The following is a 21,016-nucleotide window of genomic DNA, read 5'->3' on the forward strand; positions in this document are numbered from 1 at the left end:
GCGGGCATGGAGTATTCGTACGACGAGGACCTGGACGAGCTGTGCCCCGTGTGCGGGGACAAGGTGTCGGGCTACCACTACGGGCTGCTCACGTGCGAGAGCTGCAAGGTGAGCGGGCGGCGGGCCGGCGGGGGGTCGTGGGGCAGAGCCCTGCCCGGGGGTAGAAACGAGGCGGCTCCTCCCGCGCTGACTCCCCTCTCCCCCAGGGCTTCTTCAAGCGCACGGTGCAGAACAACAAGCACTACACGTGCACCGAGAGCCAGAGCTGCAAGATCGACAAGACGCAGCGCAAGCGCTGTCCCTTCTGTCGTTTCCAGAAGTGCCTGACGGTGGGGATGCGCCTGGAAGGTGCGCGCGCCGCGCGGCCGGCCTCCGACCCCGGGCCTCCCACAGGGAGCGGGGTGCGGTGAGACCAGAGTTGAGGGAGGGCGCCGGGGTGCGGTGAGACCAGAGTTGAGAGAGGGAGCCGCCGGCCTTCTTAAAGTTTCGAGGGACCGGCGATTGGCCCCTCACGTGACAGTGGAGCCGATCTCTGCGGGGGAGGGGTGAGGGATGTCTGCCGGACCAGCCTGGGTTGGGTTGAGAAGTGTCTGAGAGTGAACCCCAGGGAGATGAGCCTCTCCCCAGCCCCCGAGGGCGGTGGAGAGCACTGGGCAGAGCCCCGCAGAGCTCCCCACTCTGCCAAACGTTCTGCAACAACCCCACTGACACCCAACACCAGCCAGAGCCAAGGCTTTCAATCCCTTTACTGGAGTTCAAGTCCAAGTGCCACCACTTACAAGCTGGGTGACATTAGGTGAGTTCCTTAACCTCTCTGAGCTGCAGATTTCTCAACTGAAACGTGGGCTCCATTGCAATGCCTTTCTCATCGAGTTAGCGAGGGAATTGTACGAAAAGCTCCTAGTACCGTGCCTGGCACACAGTAAATGCTCAACTGGTTAGCTGTTATCATCATCATCATTCTTTATGCTAAGATTGTCCACCATCACTGTCTGGCCCCCACGCATCCAGCCCACTCATCTGTTCATCCGCTCTCCCATCCAGAGGATTCACTCAGTTCATTCCCTCCATGGATGAAATTCCTTCCCACCATGTTTTTAGCCGGACCCTGAGAGGGCTGGGGAGCGGGCAGTACTCGCCCCCAGAGAACCCAGGCCCATCCTTGCCTGCCCACCCCCAGCCCCCAGCTCTCAGTCCAGAGGGAAGGCAAGACGTTTCAGCGGGAATGACTCAAGCAGTTCGAGGGTGGACAGCCATAGGCTTCTACCCCGCTGGCCCCAGCTGGGCTGTGTGCCGAGCAGGCAGCTGTTGGCTAAAGTTTTTAAACAATGTAAAGGGAGAGCTGAAGACCACAAGTCCTGCCACCTAGAGGAAGGACTCCTGGATGGGAGGTCTCTTGTCCTGTCCCCAGAAGGCAGGTCTCCAGATCCAGGTCCGAGGGGCTGGGTGAACTGGTCGTTGGAAGCCATGGAAACAGCTGGGGGGGGGGCTGAGGTTGTGGAGGAGGGCTGCCTGCCCCTGTGACAGGGGGGGACAACTGCACGGGCCCCCGAGACACATCCCTCCTGCCCTCCCTTCTCCCGGAGCCCAGGATGGGGTCCCATCTGAGTAGGGGCTGGGGCCACACTACAGCGGCAGAGGTGCAGCATTTGGGTCTAGCTGGTGATATATTCTTGGCCAGGCAGAGGGACATCTGGTCAGCAAGGGAGGTCCCTTCCTCCAGCACGGAGCCTGGGCTGGCCCTAAATTCAGCTTCAAATGTGAAGGCAAATTTGAGTCATTTTGTAATAGGGCTTCAACAGAGCCAGCCAGTCAGTCCGTAAGGAGCTGGATACAGGGACCCAGCTCTGAATAAGGCTGTCCAGGGCCCACTTCCTGTCACCATCTCCCCGCCAGAACCTGTGCTGTACCCCTGAACCTATCGCCAAGCCCCCAGGAGCTCTCAGCCTGGGTCATATGGCCATTCAGCAGGATGAGAGTGGGCAAGAGGCAAGACATCTGGAGCAAGGACAGTAAATTCTGCCTGGGTGAATCCAAGAACACTGCATGGAGGTGGTGAACCGAGGATAGGAGACAAGGGAAGAGTTTGAGGCAGAAGGAATATCAAAGGCAGGAAGAAAGAAAAGAGCCAAGGAAAGGAACAAAGAGATGAGTAAGGCGGAGTGGAAGGCGCACAGGGTCTGATGAGGGACAACCCAGAACGGTGGACGGGGCCTTGAGTGCCAGGCTTAGCAGACGGGCTTCCCCTGCAGGCAGAGGGGGCCGTGAAACGGTATTGAGCTGGGCAGTAACGCAGGTTGTTTGGGAAAGACCGCGAGTGGGGCGCTATGGAGGCTGGTTCGAAGGGGGCGAGCCTGACCCCCGCCTCTGCCCACAGCTGTGCGTGCTGACCGCATGCGGGGCGGCCGGAACAAGTTTGGGCCCATGTACAAGCGGGACCGGGCCCTGAAGCAGCAGAAGAAGGCACAGATTCGAGCAAATGGCTTCAAACTGGAGACGGGGCCCCCCATGGGGGTTCCCCCACCGCCCCCTCCCCCGCCGGACTACATGCTGCCCCCTGGCCTGCACGCCCCAGAGCCCAAGGGCTTGGCCTCTGGTCCCCCTGCTGGGCCACTGAGCGATTTTGCGGCCCCGGCACTGCCCATGGCCATGCCTGGTGCCCATGGGCCCCTGGCCGGCTACCTCTATCCCGCCTTCCCTGGCCGTGCCATCAAGTCCGAGTACCCAGAGCCCTACGCCAGCCCACCGCCGCCCGGGCCACCCTACGGCTACCCAGAGCCCTTCTCCGGAGGGCCTGGCGTGCCCGAGCTCATCCTGCAGTTGCTACAGCTGGAGCCGGATGAGGACCAGGTGCGGGCACGCATCGTGGGCTGCCTGCAGGAACCTGCCAAAGGCCGCCCCGACCAGCCTGCGCCTTTCGGCCTCCTGTGCAGGATGGCTGACCAGACCTTCATCTCCATCGTGGACTGGGCACGCAGGTGCATGGTCTTCAAGGAGCTGGAGGTGAGTCCCTCTTCCCACCTGGCTGGCAGCTGGATCTGGGGTGTCCTCTTGGCTGCCCAAGCCTTAGTCTCGGTTACTCCTTGGATGGGGCCATCCTGTGGCATCAGGCACTATCTGGTGACGGAGAGACACTGAGGAGTGTTCTGGTCCATCGCAGCCTTCCTCGTCTTCCCCCCGCCTCCTCACTCACCCTTCCTCTCTCTCCTTCTCTGTTGCTCCAGTCTATCTCTCACAGCCTCTGCTTCTTTTACCTCTGCCTCTGCTTCTTTCTGTTTCTCTCTCCCCCCATGACGTGCTGTCTCTCTGCTTCTCTGCGTTTCTCCAGCCCTCTCGGTCTGTCTGTTTCTCTCTGGGTCTCTATAGGCACTTATCTCTCTTCCTCTGAGAACCTGGGCTCCCAAAGGTCTAGCTGAGTCCTTGGGAGACTGTCTCGGACTGCCCCAGCCCAATGTCAGGAAGAGGGTCCAACCCATCCTGTCCTCCCATTTGGAGAAGCCACCAATCTCCGCCAGCCTCAAATGTCATAGATAAGTGTCTTAGTATCTCAGTTTGGGATGATTATGGGCCTTCTTCCCAGCTACTTAAAGGATCTTGCCGTCTGTGCCTCTCCTGTAAATGATGGTTGGTTCCATGCATAAGAGTGTGTGTGTCTGCGTGTCTGTGTGTGTAAGGGCAGCTGGGTGGGAGGGTAGAGGGGGGATTGCAGGCCTGGCCGCTGATCTTCTAGATGAGGCCAACTTCCTTTCCTGCAAAGTCTTCCACTCCCTGGTTTGAGCAACCTGCAGCTAGAGTAATCAGGCAAATAAGCGTCAGGAGAAACTGAGGCCTGACAAGAAAGAACTTCCCAGTCATCGCCTAGTGGTTTGAAGGGCCAAAGGCCTGGCAGCTGCCCCTCTCGTCCCTGACTCCCTATGATCAGGGTGCTCTGCTAACCTCAGAGACCCCCAAGCTCGGCCAAGGCCCATCCTCCCTGGCCTAGGCCCAGGCCCTCTTTATCCAGGCCGATCGGCGTGTGTCTTTCGCCTGCCCCCCTGGCTGTTCCGGGGCTGGGTGTAAATAGCAGAACCTGCTGCCCTCTCTGCTGGGGCCACTGCAGCCTTGAGCAGCATTGTCAGTGCTGACGCCATTCAGGCCTGGGCTTCCTCTAGGGGCAGGTGGCCGGATGGGCCGGGGGCACTGCCTGCTGGACTGCGCATGGGGGAATAGGTGGGGGTGGGCATTGTGAACCCTTGAGGCATCACAGGGCTGGGGGGCTGGGTTACTCTGGGAGTCATCAATTGGTGGTGATGGCTCTTGCTTCTACTGTTTTGGCTGAGGCCTGGGGATATGCCAGGTGTCATGGGGTGGGTCATCTTAGCCCTATGCCCTCTCTGAACTGACCTTGTGGATGGGACAAGAGTCAGGGCCTTGAACAATCCCAGATGGATTGTTCCACTCATGGCTGGTGTTGGGGGGATGAGGATCCCAGGACTCTTGGGTTGGTTGCCAGCTTCCCTCCAAATTTCCCATGAGCCCCCTGTGCAGAGGGAGGAGGAGCAGCGCCTTCCCGGCCTTCCAGAAGCCTGGGTCCAGGGGCAGGGCACTTCCTCTGGCCGCCTTCCTGGTCTCTCGGGGTTTTTCACGCAGGATGGGAAGGGCTTTTGTCCCAGCTTTGCTGAGTGTTTTTTCCTGCTTCTGGATTCTCTGTGGTCCAAACCTTCCTGCTTCCCCTTCCCAGAGTCTCTGAATTAAGCCCAGGAATATGAACCGTGGCTACCACTTTCTGTAAAGAAGCCTTGCAAATAAGTACCAGCCCAGGCCCTAGAGGGCCTCTCATCAGCCACATGGAAGCTCCGCCCCGCTGGTCTCCTGAGCCTTCCACTGGTGTTTGTTTGCAAAGCCAGAGGTGGGGAGGCAGAAAAGTGGGAGGGGTGCTGAATGACCCTGTTCTCCCTTTGGGCTGACCATTCATCCCCCCACCTCCAGGCAGGATAGATCTTAGCAGACAGCAACGGGGGCTCCCTAACTCTGAGAGTGGGCACCCCTTGGGCTGGGCACTGGGGACATTGAAATGAATTGAACTCAGGAAGCTGCCAGGCTAGGGGAGGGGACAGACATGCTCATAGATAATGCCATTGCGAGGTGTCCAGGGATCTGAGAGCAATGGGAAGAGGGGTAGAGGGAGCCTGGTGGGAGGGCAGATGGCCCTATCTAAGGAAGTCAGGGACAGTTTCTTTGATTTGTGCCTTTCCAGAAAGCAGCCGGAAAAGATTAAGCCATTCCAGGAAGTAAGAACAGCACAGCCTAAGGCCCAGAAGGGTGGAAGGGGCATCATGTGGCAGGGGTTCCAGGTAGTTCTACGAGGCAGGGCGGGAGAGGTTGGTAGGGTCAGAAGCAGAGCTCGGACTGGAGGTGGGTCCATTGGCGGTGGGTTATGGACGGTCTACCAGGGCCGGCTGGGGCCTCGTCCTCTTCCTAGAGGCCCACTCAGCCATCTGTGATGTCGATGGTGTCTCGATGCCCAGGGGGGCGCCTGGAGTCTTTGCTGAACTGACTGTCAGGGATGCTGGGAACCTGGATATGGGGGGCTCCGGATGTCCTTTTGGGGTTCTCCTCTTCCATCCTGTTTCCTGCCTCTGTTGGCTGTCTCTCCGCCTCTATTTTTACATATCACACATCATGGCATGTTTGATCTGACAGTGGGCAGAAGTTAATAGCAAAAACCAGAATCAGAGAGGCCTGAGTTTAACTTCCAGCTCTGACACTTACCAGGTGTGTGATTTGGGGCGAGTCACGTTACTCCTCTGAGCTTCAGTTTCCTCGTCTATAAAATGGGGGGGGGGGGGGAACAATATCTACCTCATGGAGCTGTTGTAAGGATTTAGTGAGCCAGGACGGGTAAAGATTTTAGCACAGCGTTTGGCACACAGGAAGCATTCGGTAGGTGGGAGCTCCCTTCCTTCCTGTCTTTTCTGCTGCTACACACTTGAATTTACACTTGCAGGTAGATACGGGCCTGGCTAGGACGAGCGAGGAAAGATACTCGGTGTCCATGCTCCTCTGAGCACACTAGAGCTCTGGGAGAAGGTGCCCCCCTCACCCTGGGCTTAGAAAGTAACCACGTACCTGCCAGGTAGTGAAAACTCACCTGTACCTTGCTGCTCAGTTGGGGGCAGTGTGTAGGCCCAGACAGCCAGCCTGTTTGGACAGTCCCCGTGAAGGACAGGCTGGGAGGATGCAAGATAGGAATCGAGGAGGGGGAGGCAGGGGCCAAGAGTGCCTAATGACCCATCTTGACATCAGTTCACCCTCAACGTCCCGCTCTGAGGCCCCCCGTTAGCAGCGGACTTAACTGCTCAGATATATGGTTTCATTTAAGCGGCAGTAACTCTGTCAGTCCTGGGCTGACAAACGACGAGCCCGCTGACTACTCGGCCAGGAGAGCACCGTGGCTGGCCCGTGGCATGTCAGCCCCTGGAGAATTACAGAGCCCGCTGGCCTTCGGCCGCCAGACTGATCAGACCCCAGGGGGCTCGGAGGGGGGCCTGCCGGGAGGGAGGTCAGCTCTGCACCCATAAATACCCTGTCTCTGAGGCAGGCTGCAAAGTGTCAAGGCTCCAGGAAGATTTGTGGCAGACGGCAGAAGGGGTGGATGGCTGGTGGGCCGGACAGAGAGGCCAGGCGACGAGGGACCCCAGCACTGGGACTGCAAATGTCCTTGTTCCCAGGGCGGCAGGGAGGCCTGGGGATGGAAGAGGAATCTTATGCTTAGGGAGAAACTTATGGAAGGTGAAACCAACCCTCTGTGGTTAAGTGAGCCTCTTAGCCACCTGCTTTCCTGTGGAGAGGGGCTGGCAGCTACAGCCCTCTGGTTTTCTTTTAAAAAGAGAAGCGCGTACATGTGTTTGTGTTTGTGTGTGTGTGTGTGTGTGTGTGTGTGTGTGTGTGTGTGTGTGTGTGTGTGTGTACACATGTGTGCTCATCTGTGTGGAGAATGTTGTGGAGTTTGGTGTCTTTATGTGTCCATCTGTTCGTTTAGGGGAAGAGTGAGTGAGAAATCGAGCCGGAAAGATCCCTTGGCTGGGGGCGGGGTGGGAATGCGGGCTGGGGCATCGTCCCCAGGAGAGCCGGCCGTGGTCCACAGAGCCCTTCGCAACTGACGTTGCTGTGTGTCCGTGTTTTCTCTAACTGAAAGAGGTAGGATTTATCTTTCCCACTTCTCAGAACGGGAAATTAGGGCAGAGAAGGGTTTGTGGCTGAACTGGAAATCAGACAAAGGGCCCTGGGTGCCAGAGCTCGGCCACCGTATTGTGGCTCTCTGCCCCTGCTGTCCCAATCAGCCCCACTGGGCAGGGCCACCCCCACTCCTGGGGCCTGAGGTCTGGGTACAGAGTCTGCTCCCAGGGCTCGGCCAGCCGGGTCACTGTGACCCCTGCTGCTTTCTCCCCGAGGCTTAGCCCGCTTATCTCCTAATTCTTCCCCTTATCTTTCACTCTTCCATCTCTCCACCCCCTGTTCCTTCAATCTGGGCACAAGGATGTCTGCTCCCAAGGGCCCCCATGGGTGGGGGGTAGAGACTGGACTCGCACATCCTCCCTCCCGCTCTGCCTCCATCTGGGTTGCCCAAGGTGGGCCAGTGTGACTCTGCGGCCAGTCCCCTCCTACTTGGGCCTCAGGCAGTGCCCAGCACACCCCCCACCCCATGACTGGCCCAGTTGGGGGCATCCGGGCAGAGCCCAGCTCCCTGTGTCTTACCTGAGATGAGCCTCTGTTCCCTTATCTGGAATATGGGCAGAGTGTCGTTGGGGCAGAGGTGAGGAGTCTTGGCCATGTTGGAGCTGGGGCCAGTCACAGGCACTCACTGAGCCTTGCCTCCCTCCTTGGGGACTGTGGTACAGAGGCCTCCTGCCAGCTCTCTGGGTTCTTCCGGAGGAGAGATCAGCCGAGATAAGAAGACACGGCTGTGATTCTGCCTTGCCCGGTTCTCAGTCTCTCCTGGCCCCTCCAGTCCAGGCTGACTGCGGCCGAGCCTGGGGTCCCCCTGCCTAGGTTCCTGTTCTGACCGTGATGGGGCTCTAGAAAGAAGCTTCTGTTGGAGAGCAGGGAGAGGTATGGGTTCTTGACACGGAGGTCAGGGGAGGAAAGGGAGGACATGAGGCTGGCGACTCAGAGCGGGCTAGAGACTGACCCCCCGCTCCTGTCCTCTGTCGTGTGGGCTGGGGAAGGGGCTGCAGGAGAGGCCTGGAGGAGGCCTGATTGTGTGTGCAGCTACTCGCTTAGCTCTTCGTCCACTGTTTCTCTCCCTCCATCTGCCTGAGGACAGGCCCTAGGGCCACCCCCAGGAGAGGAAGGAGGGTGGGGGGCTTCTACCCCCCAGAAGAGGGAGCCACTCGTTAGGCCTGGGCCAGTTGCTCTCAGGCCAGGGTCTGCCTGGACCTCTCTGGCCTTCGGATTGGGTGTGGTTCCTCTGTGCTCTCTGTGCATATTGGGGAGCATATTCATTCATCCACTGCTCACTAACCCCTCCTCTGGGGGCCCAGTCCTGCCCTCCCAGACCTCACAGATGCTGGAGAAGGCAGAAGCATGAATAAATGCCGTCAGACGTTGCAGGTGCCACATGCAAAGGATGGTGAGGGCGCTAAGGAGGGAGGAAGGGTCGGCGGGGGCTTCATCGGGGCGGTGAAGAGTGCGCCATGCACTCCTGGACGGCAAGGGTGGGTCTTATTTCACACCCAGTGCCTAAGAACATGCATCTGGAGCTAGACAGAGCTGTGTGACCCTGGGCAAGTTACTTGACATCTCTGGGTGCAGTATCGTCTCTCCGTAGATCCAGATAACCACTCGACCCACCTCACAGGGCTGTGGAGCTGCAGTGCAACGGCTGTTTGCTATCATGGTTTGCCCCAGGGCAGGGGCCAGGAAGGTGCCTGGGTCACTGTGACCGGGAGGTACCTGCTGGGTACATGGTGGCTGACTGATGAGCCGCAGAGGCTGAGAGGGACTGGAGTCTGCACCGTGTCTTCCTAGGATGATCCGCAGGGCCCAGCGGCACGGAACACCTAGGAGGGCTTAGTATTTGTCACCGCGGGGAGCTGTGGGCTGAGAATGCCAACCGTGGCCCTAGCCCGGCTCTTCCACTGTGATCCCAGGAAGGTCCCTCGCCCTCTCCGAGTGGCAGATTCTTCATCTGAAAAACAGGAGTTTAGGTCAGGGCTTGCACCCCTCGGGGTGCTTCTGGCCCTGGCATCCCACGCTTCTGAGTCCCACTCGCCACTGTTACGGGTGTCCAGAGAGGAAGGACGCCTGCCCAGGGCAGTCCTGCCCGTGCACCGAGGGCCCCGACTGCAGCCTCGGTGTTCAGAATCTACTCTCTGTCACTGTTCTGATCCCGCTTCAGACATCAGACTGCTGCCACCCACCGGCTCACTCCTTGGGCTGGCCCGCAGGCCCACAGGCCCACAGGCCAGCCCAGGGAGTCCTGAGCCTGGCGGCTCTGCGTGTCAAGTAACTTGCCCAAGCTGTGTGACCTTGGGCAAGTTACTTAACATCTCTGGGCTCAGTATCGTCTCTCCATAGATCCAGATAACCACTCCACCCACCTCACAGGGCTGTTAGAGATGTGACCACAGGCAAAATGGGCACATAAAAGTAATCATTCTAAGGAGTCCTTCACAGGGCTCTCCCATGGATATTGTGCAGTGACATTTATTGAGTGCTTGTGTGCCAGGCTACCTTTTAATACTTCGCCCACTCTACAGATGAGGAAACCGAGGCCCGGAAAGGTTATAGAACCTGCTTGAGGTCATGCAACTAGTTAAGAGGCAGAGCTGGGGCCTGAAGCCAGGCCCATCTGAGTCCCGAGCACGTCTGCTAGACCCTCTTATTATTTTGTTAGACCCCCCGCCATGCTTTGAAGAACTAGAGATGGGCAGACTGAGCACGGAGAGGTTAAGCAGCTCGTCCAGGCCACATACCCAGCCGAGCCTTGAAACTGAGCGTCGGGAGGAAAATGGGTAGGAGGAAGGTCCCTGGCTGGACCCTGCTGGACCCCGCCGTGCCTCTTCCTTGCAGGTGGCTGACCAGATGACACTGCTGCAGAACTGCTGGAGTGAGCTGCTGGTGTTCGACCATATCTACCGCCAGATCCAACACGGCAAGGAGGGCAGCATCCTGCTGGTCACCGGGCAGGAGGTGACCGGACCCTGCTGTGCCCTGCCCCACCCGCACTGTGCACTTCCAGAATTCTGGGCGCAGGAGAGGTCCCAGGCTTCTGCAGGGCTGGCCCTGGGCACCCTGAATATCAGCCCTTTCCCCAAGTGCATGGAATGTTTACGGGAATATCAGCCCTGGCCATGGCCTTGAGAGGAGGCAGCCCCTAGGAACCCTGTTCTGGGGAGGCTCTTGGAGGAGGTGACGGTGGCACTGGATCTTGAGAGTATAATAGGGGTCGGACAGGTAGTGACACAGCCCCCAATTCCACCACAGGCAGAGAAAGCATGCACAGAGGCCCAGAGAGGGATGTTTAGGACTCCTGAGCCACCAGGAGCCACTGGCGTGCTAGACTGTGGGTTTTGGGGTCCGGGGGTAGGTGGGATAAGATAAGCCATAGGCTGGAGAGGTTGCTAGGTACTAGGTTGGACAAGACCTTGCAGGCCCTAAATCCTGGATGAATGAATGAATGAATGAATGAATGGGCGGAGGGGTCTGGGCCCCAAAGAGCTCAGAGACTTAGAGGCGCCAGGATGGGAGCCCAGGGCAAAGACATTCCGGAAACGGGGCAGGGAGCAACAAGAGGGTTCCCGTGCGGAAGGACATGGCCAGGTTTGGGGAGGCACACGATGGGGGACCAGATGGGAGGTGAGCAGGAAGCGAGGCGGCCACCCCACAGCTCAGAATGTTGGGGACCTTGGGGGCACCATTCAAGGAGGAGGACCCCAGCTGGTCAGAGGAGGTGTAGGGAAAATGGAGGGAAGGAGGGAGGTGGACGCCCAGGTCCAGCCGTGCAGGGAGGGACGTCACTCCCGGGGGGTATATAGGAGAAGTGGGCTTCACGGGTGCTCTGGGGTGGGGGTGGGAGACTGAGGCCCTGCTTCCCACCCCCTGCCTCCATCCCAGGACCTCTGTCCTTCTGTCCTCATCCTCCGTTCTCACCCTGGGTGTCTCAAGCCATCCAGGGTCCAGGGACTGTTGGTCTCAAGGGTGTGACAATGAGGCCACCCGTGAATGCAAACGAAGAGTCTGAGGTATGAGTGTGTGTGTGTTAGCCTGTGTCCACGTGCCCGGCAGAGTCTCTGAGGCCATGGGAATGTTCTGTGTGTGTGTGTGTGTGTGTGTGTTTGCCTGTATTTTATTGTGCAAATATCTCTACGCACATAAACTCGTGGTTGTCAAGATATGCTTGTTGCCATGTCAGTGGGAACACATACATGAGCGTGTGTCTGTCTGTGCTGCTCAGTGATGTGACTGTTCAAGGGTGTGTGTGTATGTTCACTTCATGAAGTGGACGGACGATGCTGTGAGTGTGTCCATGCACGCGTGTAAATGTGGCCACATCCGCAGCCCAGATGTCCAGGTGTGGGCGTTTGTGGCCATATCCACGTGTGCCCAGGCAGACCTTCCCTGCACCTGCCCCCACACCCAGCACGACGTATTTGCAGCAGACGCCATACAAAACACGAAAGCATCTTGTACCACTGGGCCTGGCAGCATCTCTTTGTGTGTGAAGGACCCTTCAATGCTCCCTCTGCACCCACCTGCCTGGGGTTGGCTCTGCTGCCACAGGGGCCCTCAGCTCTGGGCCAGCAGTTTGAGGAAGGCTGAGAAGCCTGGGCCCTGGGTATCAGGGCTAGGAGGGTTCCTGGGGCCTGAGGAGCTGCTGCCCCCACCTGGCTCAGCTCCAGGTCTGGACACACCGATGCCCAGCCTCTGACTGGTGCTTCCCGTCCATGCCCTCCCCAGGTCCCTGGTTAGAACTCCTGCCCCGTGTGCCCCGTCACCCCTGACCCCCAACCCCTGACCCCAGTCGTCTGCCCTCCCAGGTGGAGCTGACCACGGTGGCCGCCCAGGCTGGCTCTCTGCTGCACGGCCTGGTGCTGCGGGCACAGGAGCTGGTGCTGCAGCTACACGCGCTGCAGCTGGACCGCCAGGAGTTCGTCTGCCTCAAGTTCCTCATCCTCTTCAGCCTCGGTGAGTGGGCTGAGCAGGGCCTGGCCCGGCCGGGCATGCTAAGGGGGCAGGTAGATGGCCAGGCTGGCATTGAGACCCCCAAGATGGGGCTATGCACTGGAGCCTCGGCGGGGCAAGCACCCCTTCCCTCAGCGAATAAGGGTGTGAGGAGAGCTGGTGCTTAAAATGGGACTTGCTTCCTCTCTGGGCCTCAGTTTTTTTGTTTGAAAGTCCAGAGGGCCAAGATAATGTCTAAGACTTTCTCTTTATGGAACAAGGACCCCCTTTCTGAGAATTTGGTGAATTCCTGGCTGAAAGCCCAAGAAAAGTGCCCGTGCCACCTCCAGAAGGTGCCTGAGCGATTTCAGGAGCTTCTGCTCCCTGGCTCCCCTCCTGGGGTCCCTGTTTTTCCCAATTCCTTGCTCTGGAGGAGGTCCAGATTCTGACTCTGAGCTCTTTGGGGCCCAGACCCCTTTGCCCATCCACTCATCCACTCACTCACTCATCCATCCATCCATCCATCCATCCATCCATCCATCCATCCATCCATCCATCCATCCATTCTTCAAACATCTGCTGAGCAAGTGCCCTGCGCAAGATACTGGGAATACAAACAAAACCCAAATCTCTATCTTCAGGGAACTGAGCTTCTCTTGGGGAGAAAGACAATGAGCATAAAATGATTAGTAAAATACATATGTTAGTAGACAGGTTAGTAAAACGTTTTAGCCTGGAAGATCGCAGCAAGTGCTAAAAACAGAAACACAGCCGGCAGCGGGCAGAGAGCGAGCCCAGGCCCTCGGCTCGCCCTGCTCCCCGAGGCTCTGGTGTCTCCCTCCCACTGACTTCCCGACCCACGCAGCCTGCGCCAGTCCAGTCTCCACCCTTCTTCTGGGCCCTCGCCAGGCTGGCCACCTCCTGCCCTTCACCCGAAAAGCCATCTTCAGTGCCCTCCCTCCCTGTGCCTAGTGACACATGAACATAGAGGTGTCCCTTGCTCTCAGGTGTCTCCCAATCTGGGGGAGTCCTCCTGCCAGCACCATCAGGGCTGGGACAGAGAGATGGGGAACCCAGGGTGGGGAGCAAGGCCACTGCCTGGAGGGCTTCCTGGAGGAGGAACATCTGAGCAGGGCCTTGGAGGATACTACAAGTTTGCTGGGTGGATAAATCCTTTAGCGGAGGAATAGATGGGGTGGGAGGTTGGAACAGAGGGTCACAAATGCCTTGTCACCTGAGGAGGGGGCAGGACTGAGACATCATCTTTGTGGCAGATGGCATCACAGCCACAGTCTGGCAAGGGTTCGAGTGGAGGGAGGCAGAAGCAGAGGGGAAGAAGTGGGCTAGGAGGGCATGATTAGTGAAGTGTTGACCGTGGGAAGCCCGGTGCTCTGGCCGTGGCCATGGGCCTGGGGGCCTGGGCCGGGTCTTCTGACTCAACAGGCTGGTAGCTGGAGGGTTTATCTGCACAGCTGCAGTGGTAGGTAGGGGACAACCGTGGTGGGGGGTCGGGGCCCAATCTTAGGCAACCAGTTAGGGGCCGTGGCCTGAGGCCTGCAGAGGAGCTTCAGGGGCCCAGGCCAGGCTGTCTCCCGCTGCAGGAGCCCCTTCCTTCCTCCCAGTCTCGTCTGAGAGCTGCTGGACTTGGGACCTGCTCAGCAGAAGCCATGGGTGGCTGTGGTTGGGATGTGGGGAATCCAGGCGTCAGGCGTGTGTTCGTGCCTTTGTGTTTGTATCTTTGTTTTCACACACGTGCAGACTGTGAACTTTTACAGGCTTGTGGGTTTTTATGTGTCACGGTAAGTGAAGAATCCGTGTGTAATTGGGGAGTGACTGGGGAGACGTGGAGACATGAGGGCTTTGGAGGGCTGCGTGGTGTTTGGGCACATGGAATTGCAGTGTGGGATCTGTTGCAGTCCGGGTGGTTTGTGAGGTGATAGTTTTTGACCAGACTGCCGTCAGGAGGCCTCCAGGGAGGTCCCTGGGGAGGGGAGGGTGGGGAGTGGACTGCCAGCCACCAGGCCTCTTGGCTAGGGCTCCACCTATCCTTGGGCACCCCCTGCAGAACAGGGACAATGTCTTGGCTTCGCACACTACCTGGGTGGGACCTGAGGCACAAGCCCTGTGGCCCTCAGCTCTTTTCCCACCAAAGCCCCAGATATAGGGGACATGAGGCGCAGCCCCAGCTCAGCTGTGGCCTCTACCAGGTGATCAGTGTTGGACTTGTCCTCCTGTGGAGCGTACAGAGGACAGCACGGCTGAGCCCAGCCCTCTTCTCCTGGGCCAAGTGAGGGCCGTGCCCACGAGTGCCTGCCCCCTTCATGCTGACCTTCGTCCTGTTTCCCAGGGGAGGTCGCCGGGGCCTGAGAGCTCAGTGCTCGGCTGCAGGACAGAGGAGTGAGAGTGTGTGCACACGTATGCACACGGGTGTGCACCCGTGCCAGGCAGGGTGGAGCAGCGAGTGGGAATCGGGACTAGGGACGGGCCACCTGGATTCTATATCTGGACTCTCTCTCTGGCTGTGTGGCCTTGAGCAAGTCACTCCATTCTCTGGGCCTCTGTTACCACATCCGTAAAATGACCATAATAAGAACCCTTAACTTGCTACGAGGATTTAATGAGAGAATTCCCCAAAGGGCTCAGTGCTTGGCCTGGACCTCAGAATATGTGTTAGTATTGCAACACATTATAACCACCATTATTAAGTTAATGAGCAAATGAACAAGTTAATGAATAGAGTGAATGAATGAATGAATGAATGAATGACTCGGTCTCCATCTCTATCGCACGCTTTGTGTCTTGTACAGTGCCTGGCCTTTGGGGACTGAGGTGGGTGGGTGGTGGGGGAGTGCCTGGCCTAGCCAGCCAGAAATCCTGGTGAGGTTGGGGCCGTGAGGGCAGGAGAAGGCGCTGGCACCTGGGCCTGCCTGGGCTCATGGGAGAGCAATGAGAGAGGAGGTCAAGTGAGCCACGGACACCATCGGCTGAGAGGTTCCAGCTTAGGAGAAGAGCCTGGGCCGTCCAGGGTCATCAGGGTTGAGCCAAAGAGGAGAAATCAACCGCACCTAGGATATCAGGGAAGGCTTCTTGGAGGAGGGGCCTCTGAGTTGGGCCCTATGGTACGAGTAGGAGTGTTCCGGGTGAAACAAAGCAAGCAGCAGCAAGGGCATTCCGGACCGAAGGGACAGCTTGTGCAGAGGTGTGGGGAATCCTGAAAGTCCGCGTGGCCATGGGGCACGGAGCGGGTGGAGAGGGGGCTGCTGAGCTGTGCCAGGCCAGGACCTTACCCCTTCCCTTGGGAAGGATTTCCAGCAGGGAGCGGCATGGGCGGATTGGTGTCGTAGCAAGGCGCTCCCAGCTGCAGCATGGGAAGAGGATGGCAGGTGGCAGCCCACAGCCCAGCGAGGGGCTAGACCCGGGACCGGGCTGAAGTGGACGAATTTGGGCAAGATGAGAGGGAAGATTTGCTGAGTCTGGAAGGTGGGAGGGAGCGCCTCTCATGACCTGGGTCCCCAAGGGAACTGGGGCCAGAGAGGGACAACCGCTTGCCCGTTGACCTCCGGCTGGCATGCTGGACGCGTCACCCTTGGGGCAGTGCCTCCCTGGGCTGGACAACCTGAACCCCTATGATGCCTGTCTCCCCACTCTCCCCCTACCCTAAGCCACCCACCCGACTGCCCTCCAGCCCACTCAGCGCCTCCTTCTCGCCTGCCTCCGCAGAAGGGTGCCATTTGGTGTCTAAATAGCCGTCTCAGGCAGGCGGGGAGGCAGGTAAGGAGGTTTAATTAAAATTAGTGCCTCTCTCCTGGCAATCACGGTGTTTATGAAGATGGGCCCGGCTGGCATTGTTCTGCAGAGGACTTAATCGAAGCTTAATGGATTGACCTAACATTCGATTTCCTGACTTCCATTGAGGCTGCGGCAGCAGCATTCCCTTAAGCGTTTGCAATTTACCCACTGCTCCTCGCCAACAAAAGGCGGCCTGAATAGCAGCCCCACTCCAGGAGCCATTGTGCGCGGGGGCGCCTGCCTGAGTCACCGCTATTGGGACAACATTCTTTATGCCTCGCTGGAATGAAAAGATTATTCAAATATTCAATTAAACCGTGAAAAGGGGGCTTTTCTGAGAACCTGGGGGCCCCCAGCTCCGCAGAGCTAGCAGGCTGCTCTCGGGGGCGTGGGGGTGGGGGGTGCTGTCTCCCAGCCCCCTCCCATCTCCCACCTCTGGGATTGCTGGGAGCGGAGCGGGCTTGGGGGTGCACGCAGGCTTTTCTTGAAGGTGCCCATCTCCAACCTGTGACGGCTCAAGGCCCAGCGCTGGGCACAGATTGGATCCAGTTCTTGGGTGCCCTGACAGATGGATTTACCCCCATTCTGCAGATCACAGGAAACTGAGGCTCTGAGAGGGGAAGGGACTTGCCTAAGTTCACCCAGCTGGTGGTGGAGCTGGGATTTGAACCCCTGACACAGGAAGGGGGCACCTCCAGGTTTGTGTGAGCCCTCCCTGCGTCTGAAGGAAGAAGGGCACGGCGTCTGTGGGATGTTGGCTCTGTCACATCTGTTATCCCACGGTCTTGCACAGTGCCTTTAGGCGGGCTCACAGAGAGGCTGGGGGAAGGGGTGGGACTTGACGATGGTCTCCAAGATGAAGATGAAATTGAGTCTGGAGTCCAGCGTAGCCTCTCCGGCGAAACCTAGGGCCCCAAGTTGGGCCCTTGGGTGGGACTCCTGGATTGCATGAAATGTAATGTTACGGTGTCCAGTCTCCCGGGAACCGATGTCCGATCTTGACCCTACCCCTGCTTGCCCATAGAGCTTTGGAGCCAAGCTCTATGGGCAAGCAGGGGTTTGAACCTGAACTCTGGCATCTGTTGTGTGTTCCAGGCACTCCCCATCGGGGTATGCTCCTCCCTGCCTCCCCGGGTACCTGCGGGGATTAACAGAGCTGGAGGCAAGGTGTCTGGCCGGCGCCCAGGAAACTGGGTCCACTTGTACTGTGGTTGTTGGGGCTTAACTCGTGACCGTGCTTCCCTCCCCAGGCCTGTAGCCCACCTCGTGGGGACAGTGGGGGTCTCCAGTCTGCAGAGAGCTGCGGGACCCATGGGACCGCTGGGAGGGGAGCTGTCCCTGAGCACCGTCCGTTCTGCGCCCACCCCCTGTACTCCGCCCGCTGTCCCTGGTCTGGTGCTGCAGAGAACAGTAAATCCGGGTAAAGCCGAGGCTCGGGCCCCCAGCCCCCTCTCATTCCGGCCTCCGCTGCGGCATCCCGGCCAGGCTTCCCTCACCCCCAGTTCTTTCCTCCGGGCCCCTTTACTGCTGTGTGGCCTTGAGCCGGCCCCTACCCTTTTCTGGACCCTCAGCCTCCTATCGTGAATTGTCGGAAGATAATGTCAGGAGAACGGCCAGCTCCAGGGATGGTGGCGGGTGGGGCGGGGACGGTATTGAGAGTATGGAAAGAGGTTGGGGTAGGGATGGAGCTAGGTGGCAGGGACTTCCCATGACCTTTGAGTGTGTCCGGGGCCGACCAGGCTAAGGAGCAGGGCTGCTCTGTACAGTTGGGCAGTTTGGTCACGGCAGGAAGGCACCCAGGCAGGGGACAGAAGGGGCTGAGGTCAGCTTGCCTGCCCCTCATCAAGCTGTCTTTCTGTGGAGAAGGGGGGGGCTTCTTTCTCATGGGTGCCCAGGTGCCTTATGGGCTAATGGCGATCCATGGAGGTGAGGAAGAAGATGATCTGGGCTTATGGAAGGAGGGAGGCGGCACTGGGAGTGAGGGTGGAGGTCGGGGCCAGGTCCTGCTACACGCCCCGGCCCGGCTTGGGTTTCCCTAAATCCGCCTTTGGACATCACTGGCCTCCGCAGGCGCACCGGGGGCGGCTGGGGATCAGGGTTGCCAGGAGCATCGAGCTCTCCTGGCGCAGTGGGTGTTAAGAGGGATTAGAAGGGCCACAGGCTGCACATGCTGAGCTCCCGACTCCCCTGCGGCAGCAGGGCTGGGGGCGAGGGGGGCGGAGGGGACCCAAATCAATGGCCATTTTCTGGGCCACCCTACACCACAATCCCAGGCAAGGCCGGGCTGGGATTTGGGGATGGGGGACCAGTTCTGTGGCTTCCTGCTGGCCCTCAGCCTCCAGGCAGGCCACTAGCTGGAGATCCTTCAGCTCCAGCTTGAGGCCTGCAAGCTGGGACGAAGACTCATGTGCCAAGAAGCTGACCCTCTATGGGCACCCCTGGGGGCCAGGCATGTGCACCGGCCCCTGTACCCATGGTCTTGCCCCTGCAAGGTGGGTGCAGCCCCTTTCAGAGAGGAAGAAGGTCTTTCCGGTCACACGCGAGCAGGCACAGGCCTCCTACACAGTGGGCTGGGATTTGAACCCCCATCCGTCTCACTCCAAAGACACTTTGTTTTTTGTCTCTTCACCGGACCTCGGGTGTAGAGGGTGCTTTGATCACGCTTCTCCGTTCATGGCACCAAGAATCATTGGTTCACATGGAGCCACCCACCCCACTCTGCCTCCCATAGGCAACTGCTCCTTTGTGTGTGACTCGGATCCCATTTGTCCCTGCTCTTACATAACATGCCTGCTCCGTGTACTAGCGTTTTAACTATGTAGAGATCTTTGCCTTTTAGACCTCTTTCTGGGTTTATCTGTTTTTTGTTTTGTTTTGTTTTGTTTTTTTCCCACTCAGCCTCACGCTTTTAAAGACCCATCATTGTTCTGTGTGTTATATCTGCTCACTGGGGATGCAGCTACCACATGGCCATCCAGGCCACCTCCCCATCATCGCGAATACTGCTGTGGTGAACATCTACAGTCTCCCATGGCCTCATGGGAGAATCCCTTTGTGGTACTGCAGCCTCTTGATTGGTCGGAGTGCGTGTCGCTCTCTAGAATGGGGCCACAGCAGTGCATGCGCCTCACAGCTGTGAGAAGGGGCCCTTCCACTCACAGTGTGCATTTCTGGTGATGGGGACAGTGATGATTGTGGCAGGTGGTGGTGCTGATAGTGACCACCGTGGGGATGATGGTGACAGGATGGTTTTGACAGTGTGGATGGGGATGGTGTCAATCATGGCCGTGGTGAAATATATGGTAACAAATTGGGCCTTAACAGGTGCCGGACACTGTTCTGAGCACTGAACTCTCTTGACGATCTTGTGAAGCAGACACTATTGTCACCCTCGTTTTACAGACTGAGAAGTTAAAAAAACATGGCCAGGGTTACACATGGCGAGGTTGGCGACGGGCTTGGTGATGATGGAGGTGTTCATTGGGACCACTGCGGTGATGACGGTACTGATGGGGACAGGTGACTGCGGTTGGATGGTTGATGGTGCTGGTGGCTGTGTTCGTGATAACCACAGGGAGGTTGGTGTTGGTGACTGCCGATGGTGGCGGTGAAGGTGATGGCGATGATGGTGGCGACAGGAATGGTTGAGGCGAGCTCGATAACGGCCGCAGTGGCCATGTTTGGGGAAAACATGTCAGTATTGGTGACTGATGATGGTGGCCGTGTTCCTCGACCGTGGTGGTGACGGCGATATGGTGGTGACGGGGAGACGGTTGGTTGCGTGGTCGCTGGGGGCCGTGTTGGTGACACTGGTGACGGCTGATGAGGTGATGGGCGGGCGATGGTGATCGAGCTCTCCCTTTGCAGATGTGAAGTTCCTGAATAACCACAGCCTGGTGAAGGACGCTCAGGAGAAGGCCAATGCCGCCCTGCTTGATTACACCCTGTGCCACTACCCGCACTGCGGGGACAAGTTCCAGCAGCTGCTGCTGTGCCTGGTGGAGGTGAGGGCGCTGAGCATGCAGGCCAAGGAATACCTGTACCACAAGCACCTGGGCAACGAGATGCCCCGCAACAACCTGCTCATTGAGATGCTGCAGGCCAAGCAGACTTGATCTGGGCTGGGTGGGGCTGGGACCCGGGCTGGGGGAGGGGTTGCAGCCACCCCGCGGCCCTCTAGATGGTTTATTTTATTATGCCGACCCAGGAGCCCCATCGTGTAGGCTGCTCCCCTGAGCTCTCTGAAGCCCCGTGTTTGGGAAGTGGGTGCAGGCGGGCAGGGCCTGGCTGAGGCGGGGTGGCCCTCACTAGCCACTGGCATTTGCCTGCCAGTCAGTGTGCCCCAAGGAGGTGGCTGCTAACCACCCCCTTCCCCTCTTCCTGCTCCCAGCTCCCAGCTGTCTGTCCTGGAGTCCGGAGCACAGGTCCAGGGGGGAGGTACAGGAATCCCTGGTGGACCTTGATGTCCCTTGGGTCAGAGGTCATCCCTTCCCCCTCTACTGGATACAGAAGCAGAAAGAGGTTGAGTGAGCATCAACTCTGGAGATCCCCTTCAGAGGGACCAGGAGGGAGGTCCTCGGTTTTGTAAACTAGGGATAACTGAGTTTGCAAAATTGAACAGGGACTGTTAGGCCCTAGAGGACACTGGGAGAATGATGAGGACAAAGAGACTTCCTCCTTAGCCCTCTGCCCCATTTGACTTCTGCAGGCGAGAACTTTGACACATTATCTGAAAAGAATTTTGCTACAATCATCTTTCTATCTCTCTCCAACCAGAAAAGTTTGACGCAATCGACATTCTAACCCCACCTACACTTGGCCAGCCCATGCTGGTATTTATCTGCAAGGCTGTAGTCAAGAGGTTTTTTTTGTTTTGTTTTGTTTCTTAATCTAGATAGTCCTTAAAAGGTGTGTATGTGGGCGGTAGGGGACAGATTTGGGGACTGAGGCTGGAGTTTGGGGATTAGCACCAAATACAGCCCATGGTTTCTTCCCAAACACCCTCATACCAAGTACTCCATTGGTGGTGCTGGGTCTATTTCTGAGCCCCCATTCCAGTCCAGAGAAGAGCTCTGGCTTGCCC

General features: G+C 58.2%; 1 protein-coding gene across 2 annotated transcripts; it reads left to right on the top strand.

Annotated features, from left to right (window-relative positions):
• The first annotated feature begins 6 nt into the window (after positions 1-6).
• On the top strand, positions 7-20,700 carry NR5A1 (nuclear receptor subfamily 5 group A member 1). Of its 2 annotated transcripts, XM_011364305.2 has the most exons (6): positions 7-108; positions 207-348; positions 2,378-3,003; positions 10,054-10,173; positions 12,021-12,168; positions 19,801-20,700. In XM_011364305.2, exons 1-6 carry the CDS (start codon positions 7-9, stop codon positions 20,046-20,048), a joined length of 1,386 nt encoding a protein of 461 aa, XP_011362607.1. In that variant the 3' UTR covers positions 20,049-20,700. The 2 variants fall into 2 exon arrangements, with proteins under 2 accessions (XP_011362607.1, XP_011362608.1); XM_011364306.1 differs by lacking the exon at positions 10,054-10,173 and having other exon boundaries at positions 19,801-20,048.
• Positions 20,701-21,016: the final 316 nt, after the last annotated feature.

The sequence above is a fragment of the Pteropus vampyrus genome, unplaced genomic scaffold (genome assembly GCF_000151845.1).
Source record: "Pteropus vampyrus isolate Shadow unplaced genomic scaffold, Pvam_2.0 Scaffold95, whole genome shotgun sequence".
Lineage (NCBI taxonomy): Eukaryota > Metazoa > Chordata > Mammalia > Chiroptera > Pteropodidae > Pteropus > Pteropus vampyrus.

What these genes read in the sequence shown, in the direction of transcription:
- NR5A1 (XM_011364305.2), top strand. Translation starts at nt 7, where the DNA reads ATGGAGTATTCGTACGACGAGGACCTGGACGAGCTGTGCCCCGTGTGC. An exon ending in GGTGGGGATGCGCCTGGAAG is followed by an intron (nt 349 to 2,377) that starts GTGCGCGCGCCG and finishes CTCTGCCCACAG; the next exon opens with CTGTGCGTGCTGACCGCATG. An exon ending in CCTCATCCTCTTCAGCCTCG is followed by an intron (nt 12,169 to 19,800) that starts GTGAGTGGGCTG and finishes CTCCCTTTGCAG; the next exon opens with ATGTGAAGTTCCTGAATAAC.